At 39.2% G+C, this 17,211-nt stretch overlaps 2 protein-coding genes and 1 long non-coding RNA gene across 5 annotated transcripts in view; 2 read left to right on the top strand and 1 right to left on the bottom strand.

Annotated features, from left to right (window-relative positions):
- Positions 1 to 7,974, top strand: part of cables2b (Cdk5 and Abl enzyme substrate 2b) — a 65,647-nt gene extending 57,673 nt beyond the window's left edge. The window contains exon 10 of the mRNA XM_051950012.1: positions 958 to 7,974. Within this exon, the coding sequence (XP_051805972.1) occupies positions 958 to 1,104 (147 nt within the window). The 3' untranslated portion in view covers positions 1,105 to 7,974. The remainder of the gene's footprint in view (positions 1 to 957) is intronic.
- The window catches only part of LOC127534550 (uncharacterized), a 532,033-nt gene that overhangs the window by 354,464 nt on the left and 160,358 nt on the right, over positions 1 to 17,211 (bottom strand). For 2 of the 3 annotated variants that reach the window (XR_007942706.1, XR_007942705.1), the window contains exons 2-4: positions 13,134 to 13,171; positions 12,887 to 13,039; positions 7,928 to 8,703 (exon numbers count right to left, since the gene is read on the bottom strand). This is a non-coding gene — a long non-coding RNA (uncharacterized LOC127534550). Of the gene's footprint in view, positions 1 to 7,927; positions 8,704 to 12,886; positions 13,040 to 13,133; positions 13,172 to 14,115; positions 14,204 to 17,211 lie in introns of those variants that run through there. The other variant, XR_007942704.1, reaches the window with a different exon arrangement.
- LOC110960721 (uncharacterized) overlaps positions 1 to 17,211 on the top strand; it is a 435,352-nt gene that overhangs the window by 407,673 nt on the left and 10,468 nt on the right. The gene's annotated exons all lie outside the window — the stretch shown is intronic.

Genomic DNA, 17,211 nt, shown 5'->3' with positions numbered 1-17,211 from the left:
TATTAATAGAACCTCAGTAGTTCAGCAGCATGGATGGTTTAACTAGTCTAGTTATCTTAATACAGATGTATCCGGTAGGATACTGTGTAGTGGACATAAGATCGATTATGATGGTTGCTATATCATGGACACTGTAAATGACCTGTGACAAGTTTATTTTCCTGTCAGTACACAACCTACACAGACACAAGAAATTAAAAAGACAAATCAATCAAGATTTAGCGCCTTAATAAGTATTCAGTTATTAAATAGTACTGGATAGATTTTAACATCACATGACAAAACACACCGACAAAATAGACATCAGATCAAACTTTAACTAACACTATCCATCTGAAAGAAACCCACCTACCAATTTACTTTATCTGACTACCTACCTACCTACCTACCTGCTTTATCAACCTATCTATCTACCAACCTACCTTATATACCTATCTTCTCTGCCTGCCTATCTATCTATCCTATGTACCTGTCTTATCTACCTATCTACCTCAACACCTAATTACCTGTTTATCTACTTCCCTACTCTATCTATCTATCTATCTATCTATCCATCCATCCATCCATCCATCCATCCATCCATCCATCCATCCATCCATCCCTAACTACTTTATCTACCTACTTTATCTACCTTCCTGCCTTATCTTTCTACCTAACTACCTATCTTATGTACCTACCCACCCACCCACCTATCTACATACCTACCTTATCTATCTACCTACCTACCTGTCTTATCTTGTTTACCTCTCCCCTTCTCCCTTACTTCCTTTCTTCGTCCCTTCCTTCTTCAGTTCCTTCATCCTTTTCTTCATCCTTTCCTTACTTCAATGAAGTAATGGATGAAGGAGGGATCATCTAAAATTAAAATAGATGACATGTAGACACTAAACATTTAAAGTTAACTTTATCATAAAGCAGTAGTCCGACTCCCTCACCCTTTGGGTTCTGTCTCTGCAGAAGCTGGAGGAACGTTTCCGGATCAGCCGGAGGGAGCTGATTTCTTTTGAGTTCACCATCCTGGTGGCCCTGGAGATGGCGCTGTACCTCCCTGAGAGTAAAGTGATGCCACATTACCGGCGGCTGGTGCAGCAGCAGCAGCTGTAGAGGAGCGCTGCTGCTGTTTCCTTTAAGCTCCAACACTGTGACCAACAGACCGATCCTGGAGGGTTCATCCAGAAGCTTCCTCCTCAGACTGACGGCGGTTCGACTCCAGTGCCTGGCTCAAAGGCCTCCTACCCTCAGACACCAAAGTGATGACACACTGTGAGTTCAGCAGCAGCAGGACCGATGGGACGAATGGAAGTCATCACAGCCCCTCCAAATCATGTCTCACTCATAGGAATACTCATTTTTTTATTTTTATATGGGACTTTTTTGACCATTTCAGACAAAATAATAATAATTATGGAGCCAGGAAGCCGGGGAGGCACGTAATACGCACAGAAAAACAGAATATCGATGATTTAAGTTGAAAATTCAGTAGAAAAAAATCTAAAAACAGTAAAGATTAAAGACTTCCAGGAACTAAAGTCAATTCTTTACTTTATTTTCTTCTTTTTAAGGAACCACATCCATTCATATTTCCTCTTCACACATCAGTGAGGAGGTGATGTTAATGATAATGTGGTGATTCTGGGCTAAATTCAGGAGAATTTACTTGAAGCTAAATTAAAGCTTCCACTGCAGCAGTAATACATGACCAGCTGTGGTCACTGTGATCTGATTCCTTGATCAAAAAGATCCAACTTTTCTTGCAAATTTATGAGTTACAAGAATATTTTAGTGTTTTTTATTCCCCTCATAAATTTACAACCTTTATCTTGGGAATTCTGATTTGTTTCTCTCTGAATATTTCCACCTTAATTACTCCATAATATTCATTTATTTAATTTTTTTTTTATTACTGTTTTGTACCTGCGCTGACCATAATACGCCGTAAACTTTTACACCTTTGGCTGTCGTTTCTGTAGGTTTTGGAATGTTTCCCAGATGTTGTAGTTGCTGGGAGTCGACTAAACTCATCTCTCCACGTAGTTTCTGCTTAAACTTGTGCGACTACTTTTTCATCATTTCATTGGGCCTTTGTCGAAGCTGTTTTCATCTAAAATCATCACAGTTTATTTGCATATTGGCCTAAAAGGCAACTAAAAAGTTGCTCGATCAAACCGTTTAAAGGATAACTTCACTATTTCAAATCAGCCTCATAAATACTGAAAATATCTTCTTTCTGTTGCTGTGATTCCAACAGAGAGACACAAATTTTGAATTTTTCACTGAAAAAGTCCAAATTGAGACAGATTCTCAAACTCAAGACCACTGAAGAATCAGATTAACTCAAGATAAAGTTTTGAAAGACTAGACGTTGTCCTCTGTCACCTCTCTGAAGCACAAAAATCAGAAAACATTCAAACAAAACCTGTTTCAATGTGCATAGACACACCTTAACTTTGCTTTACGACTAACCTGAATAAGTGTGCCGTTATCCTTTACACCCGTTTTGACCACCAGAGTCCTGAAAACAATCATGTGCACTCAACAATCATTTCAGTGTTCTTTACTGCCGTTCTCATGTTCCTGTAAGGCCAAAAAAGTCTTTAAACATTTCTGGAAATGAGGGGAAACTGTAGTTTCTAATGTTCCATCCTTTTTTTTTACAGCTAATTTAATCAAATCTGAACTTTTCTCCTTCTAGTTCTGACGTCAGGCTTCAGTTCTCTGAACTTGCAGCTGACTAGTTTCTCGTTTCCAGTCTTGGTTTCATGTATTCGTGGTCGACTCATTTCCACTTTCTCTTCACACCTCCGTCTGGTTGGACTTTATTTTGGCGAGTTAAGATTTGCCGGTGACATTTTCTAAACATCAGTCAGAGTTTGGATGTTTAAGTGCCTTTACTGAAGTCGGTTATCGCTGAGGAGGAGTCACTGTTTAGAATTTATCCCTCAGTTTTAGTGATTCAAACCAGCAGCTTCAACTTTTCTTCACCTCTTCTGTCTTTATTTATTCTAGTCTTGTGCTCATTTTCTTCTGTCATTTTGAACATGGCTATGATGAGAAACTAGTCAGATTAGACTAAAATACATGAAACAAACTCTTACATTGACGCCTCTGCTGCACTCAGAATGTCCTTTGATCATCAGACAGGAAGTACAGCCATGACATCCTGTGAAATGAGTTTCCTTCTACAGGTAGTTTGGTTGCTTGACGTAAAATTAACAGCGTTTAATCTTCTAAATGCGGCTCTGATCTTCCAAAATCTGACAAACGTGGCCAATGTTTTCTTTCGAATTGCACCAGAATGGTAGCCTAGCTGCGCTAGACAACCCACGGCAACGAATTTAATTCTCTGCCAGGGTGGGTCTAGTTACCCTCCATAAGGCTCGAGGCTGGATTCTCCTAAAACTGGCCGGACCAATCACCATGAAGTGTAGAGTCAGAAGGCGGGCGTAACTAAGTGACGACAGAGGCGTGACGATTCTGACAGAAACAACCGGCGCACGATAAACAGTTATCTTTCGACTTGGCTTTGGCCACAGCCCTTAAAGATTTGAAGCTAAAATTCAACTTGAAAGATAAACAAAGGACGGCACTGAAGTGTTTCATTGAGAAGAAAGACGTATTTGGACTTATGCCGACGGGATGTGGCAAATCCTTAATATACCAGTTGGCTCCGCTGGTTGGGAAGCTAATGGGACTTAGCCACAATCCGCCGGCGCTCTAGGAACTCCGTCAGCCTATTCGTTGCGCTGATTGGTTGTATACCTACCCAATTGCTGCAGAGTGATTTGATAGACAACCTTTTAGCCCGCCTCCCTCCCTGTCGAGCGTTCCTAGACCCTTGTGTCTTCAGAGCATGGGTTTAGCGCGGCTAGGCTACCAGAATGGTGGAAAACACATTAAAACCAGTGTTGTACTATTCTCAGTTAAAACGTTTGTTGAATTCTATATTTTTATGAGCTACAATAACTGAAAGAAGCTCATCACAGCCGAAGACAGAAAAGCTGCAGATTAGGTCGATATTTAAGGCAGAATTTTAAAACCAAGATGAAAAATTAACCGCCGCAAGTGAAAGATTTTATTTACCTTGATCTGGCTGCTCTCAGTTTCTAGATGTTTCATTAGCACTAGAGCTAAAATGACTGATTAGTTGGCAAGTTTTTGTCCTGACATTGTATAGATAACAAGATTAATGATCCCTAATGAAAACGATAGAACCCACGGTGACACCAGTGTAGCAAGCACTTTGAATGCCCCAGTCTCTTCCTTGTAAAGTTATGTCTGACCTTAACTCCTTAAGTCCTTTAAGGAAAAATGGGTCTGGGTTCTTATGGGTTAAAGATCAGAATCAGGGTTGATCGAGGCATTTCTAAAATGATCAGAATCAGGAATCTAAACCTGGTCGTTTGTTTTTGTCTGGTGTCACACAGGTGTTGAAAAGCTAGAGCACAGTTTGTGGTGGGATGCTAAGGGTTCGGTTTTCTTAAGGCAAGTTTTTCAAGCAATATTATGCAACATTATTAATCAATAGCTGATTAATCAACTAAGTGAGCACACTGGTTTTTTTTCCTAATTTAGCCAACAAAACCCAGGTCGGGACTGTAAATGTGTTTTTGTCCTAGTTGATCTCAGCTCCTCTAAAAACAAATTAGCGCTAGTCAGAAGTCAGTAAGCACCACGAGTCTTTGTCATGGTGCCTGTTGCCAACATGAACTGTAGTCTGAGTGAAGCCTCCTCTGGTCTCTACAGTATTAAGGAGGAAGAGGCTCCACCTGGTGGAACAACCAGGAACTACATCTTACATATATTTACTGCCATCATGGAGATAATTCAGGTTTTCTACATCTTTGAACAGTACATCCTAAACTCTAACACTACATTTAGACAGAGTCCTGCTGCAGCTTTACCACAAGGTTCCTGAACACCTACAGAACATTCAGGAACAGACTGGAGGCAGAAATGCATTTTTTAAAATGCATTTCAGAGATATTCAGTTGTCAAGCAGATAAATTGGATTGTTTTTATTAGCTTTAATGCACCTAAAGTGTGTGTTATCAGGAAAATGGCACCGGATTAAGGGCAATAACCTGATCAGGACGTCTCTAATGGTAGTAATACTTGCAGCTCTAGTAAACACCCAACAGTCTGACATTTTGTGCTGCAGATCTGATTTGCATTAAAGTTCTGGGTGGAGACTAAACTTACGTAAGCGACACTTCGGCTCTTTATCGGTACAACAGACCTGTGACGACTGACTTCTATTTTCTGATGTTTCATGAAACAGAAACAGCAGTTTCCTGAAGTGGACTTGATAAAGACGTTGTTTAACAGAAGGAACTCGCCGACTTCCTCATTCTGTGTGAGGAGGGACACCACAGCAACCTTTCCGTTTAGGGAACTACCTTATTTATGGTGTTTTCACTGTATCATAAAGGGACGAATATTTAACCCGACTGAAGCCTCTGACAGGATGTTTGTGACGTTTCTCCTTCTTGTTGGAGGACAAACGAACTCCTCCCACAGAGCTCCGGTTGTTTTTGCACTTTGCCTTTTAGCTCCACGACCCTGAATCTTTATTTTACCTCTGAGGGTAATATTTTTCTACGTGTGTTGTTGTAATGTTGTACAATGAAAACCGGCCGAGTCACTGAACTTTATTTATAGCTGATAAAAACGCCAGATGGAGAATCGTGTTTGTTCTGTAAACCGTCAAACCTGCAGCGGATCATTTAACTGAAAACAGTTTGGATTAAACACGATTCTTCATCTCCACAGTTCACGCCGACGTTCTTCCGCTGATGTTGTTTTCTCTCTTGAGCTGTTCGTGTTTTGCGGTCGAGGTTCGTCTTCTTTGAGAGTCGGAGCAGGAGAGCAGATTGAGTTACGTGGACCAGAGTTGGCAGGATAACTCTGGGGGTTTATTCTTTAATATGTTGTCCGGCTTTACGTATTTTTTTGGGATTGTGTGCATAGACTTTGGGAGAGTCAATAATAGATCCAAAGTAAAAGAAAAAACAAGCAAAATGTTTGGTTTTTGTTTCTGCACAAAAATGTCAGTAGTTATTGCTCATCAACCCTCTGAACTCCAAGCAGCATTTTCTGACTGTTTTTTAGTGGTTTCCGTCTCATTTTTTCTTCATTGTTGGTTCATTTTTCTCTGTAATCTAAAGTCCTGCAGCTCTATAGAAACAGAACAACCGTGAATATTGGTAGCAAGAACTCAGAAATGTCTTTTTTGGTATGACACAGTTAATATTGACAAATATCTAGTTAATTTTTAAAAAAAAAAACTCTAGACTTTCCTCTGTGGAAACAAAACAACCATGATGAAGGAGAGAGAATTGTTTGTGCAGACACAGTTGTGATGCCAAAAGTTTAATTTCTTGATTAATTTTGCTAAAACTTTAAAAAAAAGTGGAATCAGCTTGAACAGCATTTTTCTCACTATCAGTACTGAAAAAAGGGGCTTTACACAGCCTGCAGTTCAGCCGAGTTAAACCAAAATGTTTCCTGAATTTTCGGTGCAAGACTCTGAGCCTCAGATTTGTCAGTAATAGGCCCATGAATGTGCAGAGGAACTCAGAATTTTTAGTTTTTTACAGAATCTGGCTACTGTAATTGGTTTATTTTTGGCAAGTTTTTGAATGAGACCAAGAATAAAGCGATTTCTGATGAAATATTCCTGTTTTAAAGTTTTTCAACAGAGCAACAGTCAGGGAATGTTGGAATGTAAAAAAACAAACACGACGATTGTTTCTGTTTTTACAGTGTTTGACTCTAAATTTAAAAGAAAAAATGTAATTATTAACCTATTTTTTCAGAGCTTGGAGTTCAGAAGGTTAAATGTGTTTAACTGCAAATCAAGAATATCTCAAAACTCAAACTGTGTGAATATCAAGTCTACGTTTGTTTTTTCAGGAGTTATTTTTCATATCAGTCTGAATTAAATGTCATAAAACTCTAACCCTGAAAAAATAACTCAAACTTGATGTTTATAGAAAATTACACAAAAACTGTTGATTTTTCTTTCCAATCACATAGAAGTTAAAGTAATAAAACACCTGATTGGTCCTATGAGACAGTTTAGATGTCAGTTTGAGGTTTCTGACTTTAAAATGAAGGTTCTTCTCTCTCCTGCTCCAACAAATATGTAGAAGACGAATCTTTGCTCTATTTGCACTTAAACGCCTCAGAGCAGAGTCGTACATTTAAACAGCAGGACTTCCTTTATTTAAGCATCTAAAATAATAAATATGTTGTAAGAAACACGTTAAATATGCGACTCTGCTTGAGCGTAGAAACACACGATCTTCCAAAGTCATCTTCTCTACATTAGAGATTTGTGAAATTGATTCTATGCAGCTTTTATTCTGTCCGCCGACCTTCATCCTCCTCCTCTTCCTCGGTGTGTTTACCTGTAACGTGCCACAGCGTTTTTTTCACTCTTATTTAAACCTCACCTCGTGTTTTGTTTATTGTTTTGTATCTATTATTATTATTTTGTTCTTCTTTAAGCACTGTAACGCTGAAAAGGGAATTTCATTCACGTCTTCCATTTCTAGTTCTTGTTTTTACATTTTAAGTTATTTCTCTGTTAAGTTAATTTTTGTATCGTGTCTGTTTTCTGTCCGACAACGTGGTCGAAGCATCACAATGTAAACGTGTGGAAATATTATTTATGTTGTTGTTCTTGTTGCCACTTTTATATCAAACTCTTTTAGTGATTAAATGCAGTTTTAAAAAGGTTCCGGACGTGTTGTGACGCAACAAGAGTGAATATTTTTATTACAGCCTGACGTTGACCTTTAATGGTGTCTCATAGTAACTAGTAGTTACAATTTCACTGCAAAATTAGAGGGAAAAAAGTGGATCAAAATATAGCTAAGAATTTTTTGTAAAACATAAAGACCAGATACTGTTTAAACTGCCAATGTTCAATTCAATGTCAAGTTTATTTTCATTAAAAACATGTAAAATACAGCTTTTCTGGTGTTGTTTTTGGTCTGAACAGTTGAACTGGTGAATAAAGTGAAGGACGTTTGTTACTGTTGGATATTTAAACAGTTTATGGATAGCTGTTGACGACTTTCAATATGTATTTAAATATATATTAAATGTACTTTCTATTTATTTACACATGAATTAAATATCCAAACACATTAATATATCAAAAATGTAATCAAAATATTTCAAAATATTAAGAAAATTTTTTAAATCCTCTTATCCTTTATCCTCTACAGGGATTCAGTGCATTTCCATAAAAGTCCTGAGTAAGCACTTCACTCTTTAACAAAAACAACAAGCTTTACCAAAAGTACTACGATAGTATGAAACCAAAATATTTAAAGGATGATGTTTCCTGTGAATGTGTCTACTGTGGTTCTGTGGGTCAAGTTATCATGACCCAAAGAGCCACAATAATGGAAATGAAACCAGAATTATCCTTTAAGAATAAACAACAGTTTCAACAGCAAAGTTATGACACGAAGAAGTTTGTTCTAAAATCTAAAGACACTACCGATGTAGAGCAACAGTAGAGTACAGAGGAGCTGAAGCTTCTCTGATGTTGTTGGCAGATCTCGCATTCATCTGAAGAGTGGAGTAGAGGACGTTATCTACATCACCACAGGGGGCGCTGTTGAGAGAGGAGGCAGCAACGTTGGTAAAAACCACCTCAGTGTAATCGAGTTCACTGGAGTCGTCTTTAGCCTGAAAGAAAACAAGAAGATCAAACTTAAGATTCAGAAAAGTTTTGTTTTGTTCTGAAAGACTTTTTTTCTGCTCATACAGCATCTAGAAAACCAGGAGGTGGAGCGGTACCGACTAGATGTAGTTGGACTCATCTCCACACAAAACAAGGGATCTGGAACCAAACTCCTGATGAGGAGTTGGACTCTACTTTTCTGAAATTACCCAGAAGGAGAGGTGTTGGATGGATGTGGAGATACTAACAATCCTCCTGCTGAGCATCGCTTTGTTGGAGTTCTACCCAGAAAACCAGAGGGTCACATGTTACAGAGGGAAAGTAAACACAAACAACAGTCAGAGTATTTGGCCTTCTGTGAGTCTCTGGGTAGTTTTGGAAGGGGTTTCACCTCAGGACTCCATAGTTCTTCGATGGTGATGTGGGTAATGATGGAGAAACCTGGAGGGGGTTGATTGAAAGGAACAACCTGCCTGTTTTTCCTATTTTTGTATCCTTGAATGATAACCATGAAAAGAGTCCTTTTTTTCTATTTGAGCAGAAATATTAGATGAAGTAAAAATCTGTCTACTTAAAACATACATAATAACATAAGGAGTCAGCACACCAAAATTGGTGTTGATAGCTATTTTCCTTCTGAAGATATTTGTTCCACAAGGTTTTTTGTATCTCGCCAAATCTATTGCTACCATGGAAACTATGAAATGTGGCAGACTTTAGCTAAATGTAAAATGCTTCTACTAAATCTATCTTTCTTTGTGCCGAGTTTTGTGTTGATTGGTTGCATTGTTTAGAAATTATAACAAAGTAAGTTGTTTAATAAATTAGGGTAGACTACCACTTTAAGGTGGCAATCTGAAAACCTGCTGGTGGACACCAACAGTGAAGGAGGCAGTCAGGATGAAATAGGTGGCTTTTCAGGCCTGGTTAGTGAGGAGTCTCCTTAAGTAGGAGAGAGGTAGTGCAGCAGTTGCAGAAGCTAAAACTCAGGTGCAGGTCGAGTTCGGAAATGATCAAGTGAAGGACCTTTGGTTGTCCTCAAGGAATTTCTGGCGAACTGTTTGGCGCCTCAGGTAGGGGAGGTAGAATTTGGCCCAGACTGGGCATGTTGAAGAAGTCCTAAACCCAGTTAATACAGTGGGGCAAAAAAGTATTTAGTCAGCCACCAATTGTGCAAGTTCTCCCACTTAAAATGATGAAAGAGGTCTGTAATTTTCATCATAGGGACACTTCAACTGTGAGTGACAGAATATGGAGAAAAAAATCCAGAAAATCACATTTTTAAAGAATTTATTTGTAAATCATGGTGGAAAATAAGTATTTGGTCACCTACAAACAAGCAAGATCTCTGGCTCTCAGACCTGTAACTTCTTCTTTAAGAAGCTCTTCTGTCCTCCACTTGTTACCTGTATTAATGACACCTGTTTGAACTCATTATCTGTATAACAGACACCTGTCCACAGCCTCTAACAGTCAGACTCCAAACTCCACCATGACCAAGACCAAAGAGCTGTCGAAGGACACCAGGAACAAAATTGTAGACCTGCACCAGGCTGGGAAGAGTGAATCTACAATAGGCAAGCAGCTTGGTGTGAATAAATCAACTGTGGGACCAATTATTAGAAAATGGAAGACATACAAGACCTCTGATAATCTCCCTCGATCTGGGGCTCCACACATCTCATCCCGTGGGGTCAAAGTGATCATGAGAACGGTGAGCAAAAATCCCAGAACTACACGGGGGGACCTGGTGAATGACCTGCAGAGAGCTGGGACCAAAGTAACAAAGGCTACCATCAGTAACACACTACGCTGACAGGGAATCAAATTCTGCTGTGCCAGACGTGTCCAGGCCCATCTGAAGTTTGCCAGACAGCATATGGATGATCCAGAAGAGGATTGGGAGAATGTCGTGGTCAGATGAAACCAAAATAGAACTTTTTGGTACAAACTCAACTCGTCGAGTTTGGAGGAAGAAGAATCCTGAGTTGCATCCCAAGAACACCACACCTACTGTGAAGCATGGGGGCGGAAACATCATGCTTTGGGGCTGTTTTTCTGCAAAGGGGACACGACGACTGATCCGTGTTAAGGAAAGAATGAATGGGGCCATGTATCATGAGATTTTGAGCCAAAACCTCCTTCCATCAGTGACAGCATTGAAGATGAAAAGTGTCTAGGTCTTCCAGCATGACAATGATCCCAAACACACCGCCTGGACAACAAAGGAGTGGCTCTGTAAGAAGCATTTCAGTAGGCTAGCCAGTCTCCAGACCTTCAACCCTATAGAAAATCTGTAGAGGTAGTTGAACGTCCGTGTTGCCCAGTGACAGCCCCAAAGCATCACTGCTCTTTAGGAGATCTGCTTGGAGGAATGGGCCAAAATATCAGCTACAGTGTGTGCAAACCTGGTGAAGAACTACTGTAAACGTTTGACCTCTGTCATTGACAACAAAGGTTATATTACAAAGTACTGAGGTGGACTTTTGTTATCGACCAAATACTTATTTTCCACCATGATTTACAAATAAATTCTTTAAAAATCCTACAATGTGATTTCCTGGATTTTTTTCTCCATATTCTGTCTCTCACAGTCGAAGTGTACCTATGATGAAAATTATAGACCTCTGTCATCATTTTAAGTAGGAGAACTTGCACAATTGGTGGCTGACTAAATACTTTTTTTGCCCCACTGTATGTCCTCTGCTACGGAGGCAGAGCATGAAGACTCAGGGTAATTTTAGCAAATACCCATGGTAGACGCTGCAGAGGTAGTCAAGAAGCTCCAGGTTTGGATGAGATTCGCCTGTTCTGACACTGTGTGACTGTCTTGGCTGACACGTCTCTTCAGTGTTGGGTGGTCATCAGTGACTGAACCTGTGGAGTGGCAGACCAGGATGATGGTTCACATTTTAAAAAGAGGGACCAGAGGGCATGTTTTACTTATCAGGGTGTCATGTGACTTAGCCTCCCTAGAAGAGTTTACCCAAGGGAATCTACAGCAGACTGTCAAATCTTGGATTCAGGAGGAGCAATGCAGATTTCAGTCCTGATTGTGGAACAGTGGATCAGCTCTTTAATGTTACAGGACCACTGAAGGGTTTATGGGAGTTCAACCAGCCAGACCATATATGTTTTGGGGATTTGGAAAAGGCCTTTGACTATATATAAGGCCTTTAAGGGGCCCTGTTTAGGGGTAATCCAGGAGAATGGGGTACCAGGATCTCTGATATGAATCATTCGTTCCACAGGCAAAGGAGTTCAAGTTCATGAAAATGAAACATGAGATGGACAGGTAGTTTGCTGCACCATCAGCAGTAATGAAGACGTTGTATCGAACCATCCAAAGATTTATCAGTCCATCTACGTCCCAGTCCTCAGCTATGGTTATGAGTTCTGGGTAGTGACCAAAGGAACAAGGTTGTGGGTTCAAGCAACTGAAATGAGTTTCCTTCATATGGCGGCTGGGCTGAGCCATAGAGATAAGATGAAAGATCAGACATTCAGAGGAAACTCAGAGACAGGTCACTGCTCCTTTACATCGAAAGGAACCAGTTGAGGTGGTTTAGACATCTGATTCGGATGCCTCCTGGGAGACTTCCTTTGGAGGTTTTCTGAGCTCATCTGAATGGAAGAAGATCTCAAGCTCTACCTGAGATCTCTGTCTAAGGATTATATATCTCATCTGGCCTGGGAAGGCATCGGGATCCCCCAGGAAGAACTGAAAGTGTTGCTGGACGGACAGACATCTGAAATGACCTGCTTGGTCTGCTGCCTCCAAGACCCGGTCCGGAATAAGTTAAAGAAAATGGACGGGTGGATATTATACTTAATCTGACCTAAAAGTCATATTTTATGATTGCAATAACAACAGCCACAAGTATTTGTGTATTGTCTGTGGTTTTACTTTTGCTTCAACGGTAAATCAGTTAATTTTATAAGTGGACATACTTTTTTAAACATTTACATGACAGCTCTTTCTACTCAGATTACAAGCAGATTCTTGCAACAAGTAACTGAATTATCAGTTTTCCAACAGTTTTTGGACATTTTTTCATAATATTATATCATAAAACCCAACAAATAATGGCACATCTATAGTACTAAGTGTGATTATGCATATTACAACATCATCTATCCATATTTATAACTAACTCCATTGTCTTCACACATATAAATGTTTCTTACTTTGCTTGGAGGAAAGCCAACAAAGCTGTAGTCATCTGTGTCTTCAGCTCTGTTTGGTTTGGTGTATTTGGCGTTGCAGTAAATTGAAGATGTTTCCACAGGAGGAGAACTGATCTGTCTGTCCTCTCTGATCTCCTTGTACACTCGACTGGACTGCAGGAGGAAGATGAAGATGAAGAGTTTAGTTTGTGGCAATCAGCTGCTTTCACAAACACTAATGAAGATCAGGAGTCTCATATTTACTGACCTCTGTGACTTCTGCATGGTTGGTTTCTGCAGGAGGAACTGAAAAACAGAAAATAAAGTTTGGAAATATCAGGCTAAGTTAAGCTAAGTTAAGTTAAGTTTGGTTGAGCTATGCTAAGTTAAATTAAGTTAAGCTGACCTAAATCAAATCAAGTTAGTTTCTTTCTTGTTCAAGATATTGCTCAATAAATAATAAAGAGACAAATGACACAACTTGAGAATGAATGCAGTGTGTAACAGTAGAACAACAACATGTAAGTATGATGCATTAAAAGTGAAAGTACAGCAGCTAAAACAAGACCAAGAACAGAAAAATAAGAAATGATACTGGATGACACTAAATAGTAAAGTACTATTACACATGATAATGAAAGGTGGTTTTCAGGAAATACAACCAGAGGAACTAAACTCAGTGCAAGAGGAGCTGTGACTCTGAAGATATGTCAGAAAATAAAAACCCACAAAACAACCACACAGTGTTCCTGTTCTTTTTACCTCCGCCAGGAGGTTATGTAATCACTGGAGTTTGTCTGTCATCCATGACTTTTTGAGTTATGCTGTTAGACAAACAAACAGACAGACAGATGGCATGGCAGAGGTCTGCGCTCTCCGAGTGCTTCTCTAGTTATTTATGCTGCCTGATGGTCTCAGATTAACCTCATGTATGCATGAAACGTTCAACACAAGACAGAACTGATACCATCTGGTTTCATGTTTATATTTGCTCCATAACTGCCAGCAGAAGCTTCATTTCCAGCTTTAAGTCACCAACAAACCTGATAACTGAAGACAGAACTCGTCTGAGGATTTTACTATGAGACTCAAAGTTCAACAAACCCAAGATTCTCACTAAAACCAAACTACCAGAGTGACACAAAGATTAAAGGTTTAGTAAAACATGTTGAACACGACCTGAGTTGTGTTATGCTATCAGACAGGAAATAACAGAAAGATGTGACATCAAACAGTTTCTGCAGCTTCACCTTTAGGTTTGGTGGATCTTCTCTTCTTGCAGAAAATCAGCAAAGCTATTGATAATATGAAGATCATGATAACCAGAACCAGACCCATGTAAAGATACAGACCTGCAGGAGTGTTAACAGGAGAACAGGTTGGTTTCACTCTGACACTTTAGTAAATGTGGAGCCACAAGTTTTATACATAGAATTATATTCAGAAATATAGATAATTCCCACCTGATTCATGTGCATAATAGCTTTAATATGTATATTCTGATATAAAACTACAGAAGTTTCATTTGTGCTGTCAAAAAGTTCCATCAAAATACGTTATCTGTATTAATCTGGGGGATTATTTCTAAGACGTACCTGAACGTGGTGGAGATGAGTCGAGCTGCTCGGAGGATTCAGTGGAAACTGATGGAGGTTTAGATGTTCCTGAAGTGGAGCTCAAACTCTCTTCTGTTGGTGTTGTTGCCGTGGAGGATGATGGGAGAAACGTTGACGGTGGAAAAGTTGGAAGAGTGGACTTTGGTTGTGAAGTGGTTGAAGCTGTAAACAGTGAAATAATCAGAATCCTGACCATACTGCTGGAAGCTGAACTGACAGGTTCATTAACACTCAGATAAATAGAATAGATGAATATTCAGAGAGTCTGCAGGAGGAGCAGTTGGAGGTTTCTATGTGTTTTACAGCAGGACTGACGGAAATAAAATCATTAAATATTTAATTAAAATGAATTAACACGTTCTTTACACCCTCAGAAACACAGAAAGAAATTTAAAAACTCACCTGCTTTGACAACAATCTGAAAATCCTCAGATGAATCTGGAAACAAAGATCTTCCCAAAGCACATCTGTACCAACCAGAGTCAGACTTCTTCAGATGTTTGATGCTCACATGCAGATAATTATCTGATGGAAAAGGTTTGTCTTCATATCTAATGCTGTATCTGCCTCTCTGATCGTTGTTCTTTGTTGTTTCAATGAGAATATTTCTTTCTTCACACGTTTCTCTACAGAACAACTTTCTTTGTCGAGAAAAAGTGAATAGACATGTAACCGTGATGTCTTCTCCTTCCAGTCTTCTGAAGAGTTTGTTTTCTTCATTGACGAATCCTGTGTTTCCATCCTGCAGTGCTGTTAAAAACATAAATAATCAATAGTTACTAATATCATCCTGTAACACGCTGCAGTCTGAGGATGATATATTTCTGTGAATTAAGTAAAAAACATTTTTCTCTTCAAGTCTAATTCCAAACACCATGTGTGTATTTAAATTCTGGGTACAATCATCCATCATGTCATATAAATGTCATGTTGTCTTTTTTAAACTAACTATTTTAATGTTTATATTTCATCATGGTTTCTGCTTCATTTTTATCCATCAGTCTTCACTTTTTCTGCTTCTGTGAATGAGCTTCATCTGCTGATTCTATCTTTACTGCTGAAGTTAAGTTTTAATGTGTTGCTTCACAACCACAGCTGCTGTCAGTGGTTTACTGCAATTCTGCAGTTCTGTTCCTCTCCAGCTTCTTCAGAAAACGATGTGACAAAAAAATGTTGGCAACCAGCAGCAACAAACTAGACCATTTAATTTATATTTCAAGACGTTTACTTCCAACAAACTGCATGTTCCAGTGACTCATATCTGACTGTTAACTTCATGTTTAACTACAGAAACCAACAACATGGAACAGAGTTCTCACTTAAAACTGTTCAATGAGGTGCAAAACTTCCTGATCAACTCTAAAGAAATGAAGAAAAATAAGTGTGAGAAGATCAACAATGAACAGAAATCAGAAGTGACTGAACTCACCGATGAAGAGGAAACAGAAAAAAGTGTGGAAGACTTTCATGTTGAGGCTCTGATGCTTTAATGCTGCTTCTCTTCTTTCTTCTCTGACAAACCAGGAACTGCTCACTTCTCTTAATGATGGTCCCTCCTACAAACTCAGCTCTACACTCCTCCCCTCTTCTTTAACCTCTTTATTCTAGCGCAGAGTCAAAGTTCAGCTGTCCGTCTATACACACCACTTTCTATAGAGCTCATTAAATTACAGTTAATGTTCATTTATTGGCAGCGCTGCAGTTTTATCAGGTCAAACTGTTTATAGTTTAGAGGCTGGATTTCTACATGTGACTCAGAAAGACAACAAGAAACACAAAGGAACATAACTGGACTAAAATATGAAAATTTAAAACTCAAAAACGGATGAAAAATGAAAATTCAAACATTCAGGAGACTCCAGAAACATTTTCCTGTCCATCAGAACAAACTCACCATCTTTGACATGAACTTCAAACTTCTTTGTGTTGTTCTTTTACTACAAACATGTTCCATCCTCAGTCAGATCAGCTATATATACTGTATATATATATGTATATATATATATATATATATATATATACATATATATATATATATATATATATATATATATGTCAGGGTAGAGACTGCGATTTGGTAGAGTGGGAGTTTCTACCAGCAGAGTTTGCAATTGGAGTCTCTACCAGCAGAAACTCCAACTCTACCAGTAGAGATGGAACTTTAAATCTGACCCCTGCCCTGCCCCCTGACCCTAACCTTAAAAGTCTAACCTTAGCCCTGACAAATCTCTACTGGTAGGATTGAAGTTTCTACTGGTCGAAACTCCAACTCTACCAAATCGCAGTCTCTACCCTGACATATACACTGCTCAAAAAAAATAAAGGGAACACATTTTAGATCTGAATGACTGAAATATTTTTATTAAATACTTTGTTCTTTCCATAGTTGAATGTGCTGACAACAAAATCACACAAAAATTATCAATAAAAATCAAATGTATCAACCCATGGAGGTCTGGATTTGGAGTTGTACTCAAAATTAAAGTGGAAAAACAAACTACAGGCTGATCCAACTTTGATGTAATGTCCTTTAAACAAGTCAAAATGAGGCTCAGTAGTGTGTGTGGCCTCCGCGTGCCTGTATGACCTCCCTACAACGCCTGGGCATGCTCCTGATGGGGCGGCGGATGTTCTCCTGAGGGATCTCCTCCCAGACCTGGACTAAAGCATCCGCCAACTCCTGGACAGTCTGTGGTGCAACTTGGCGTTGGTGGATGGAGCGAGACATGA

This window comes from Acanthochromis polyacanthus, chromosome 6 (genome assembly GCF_021347895.1).
Source record: "Acanthochromis polyacanthus isolate Apoly-LR-REF ecotype Palm Island chromosome 6, KAUST_Apoly_ChrSc, whole genome shotgun sequence".
Taxonomy (NCBI): Eukaryota; Metazoa; Chordata; class Actinopteri; family Pomacentridae; genus Acanthochromis; species Acanthochromis polyacanthus.
Note: the sequence above shows the minus strand (reverse complement) of the source record. Positions and strands in the feature narration are given on the sequence as shown.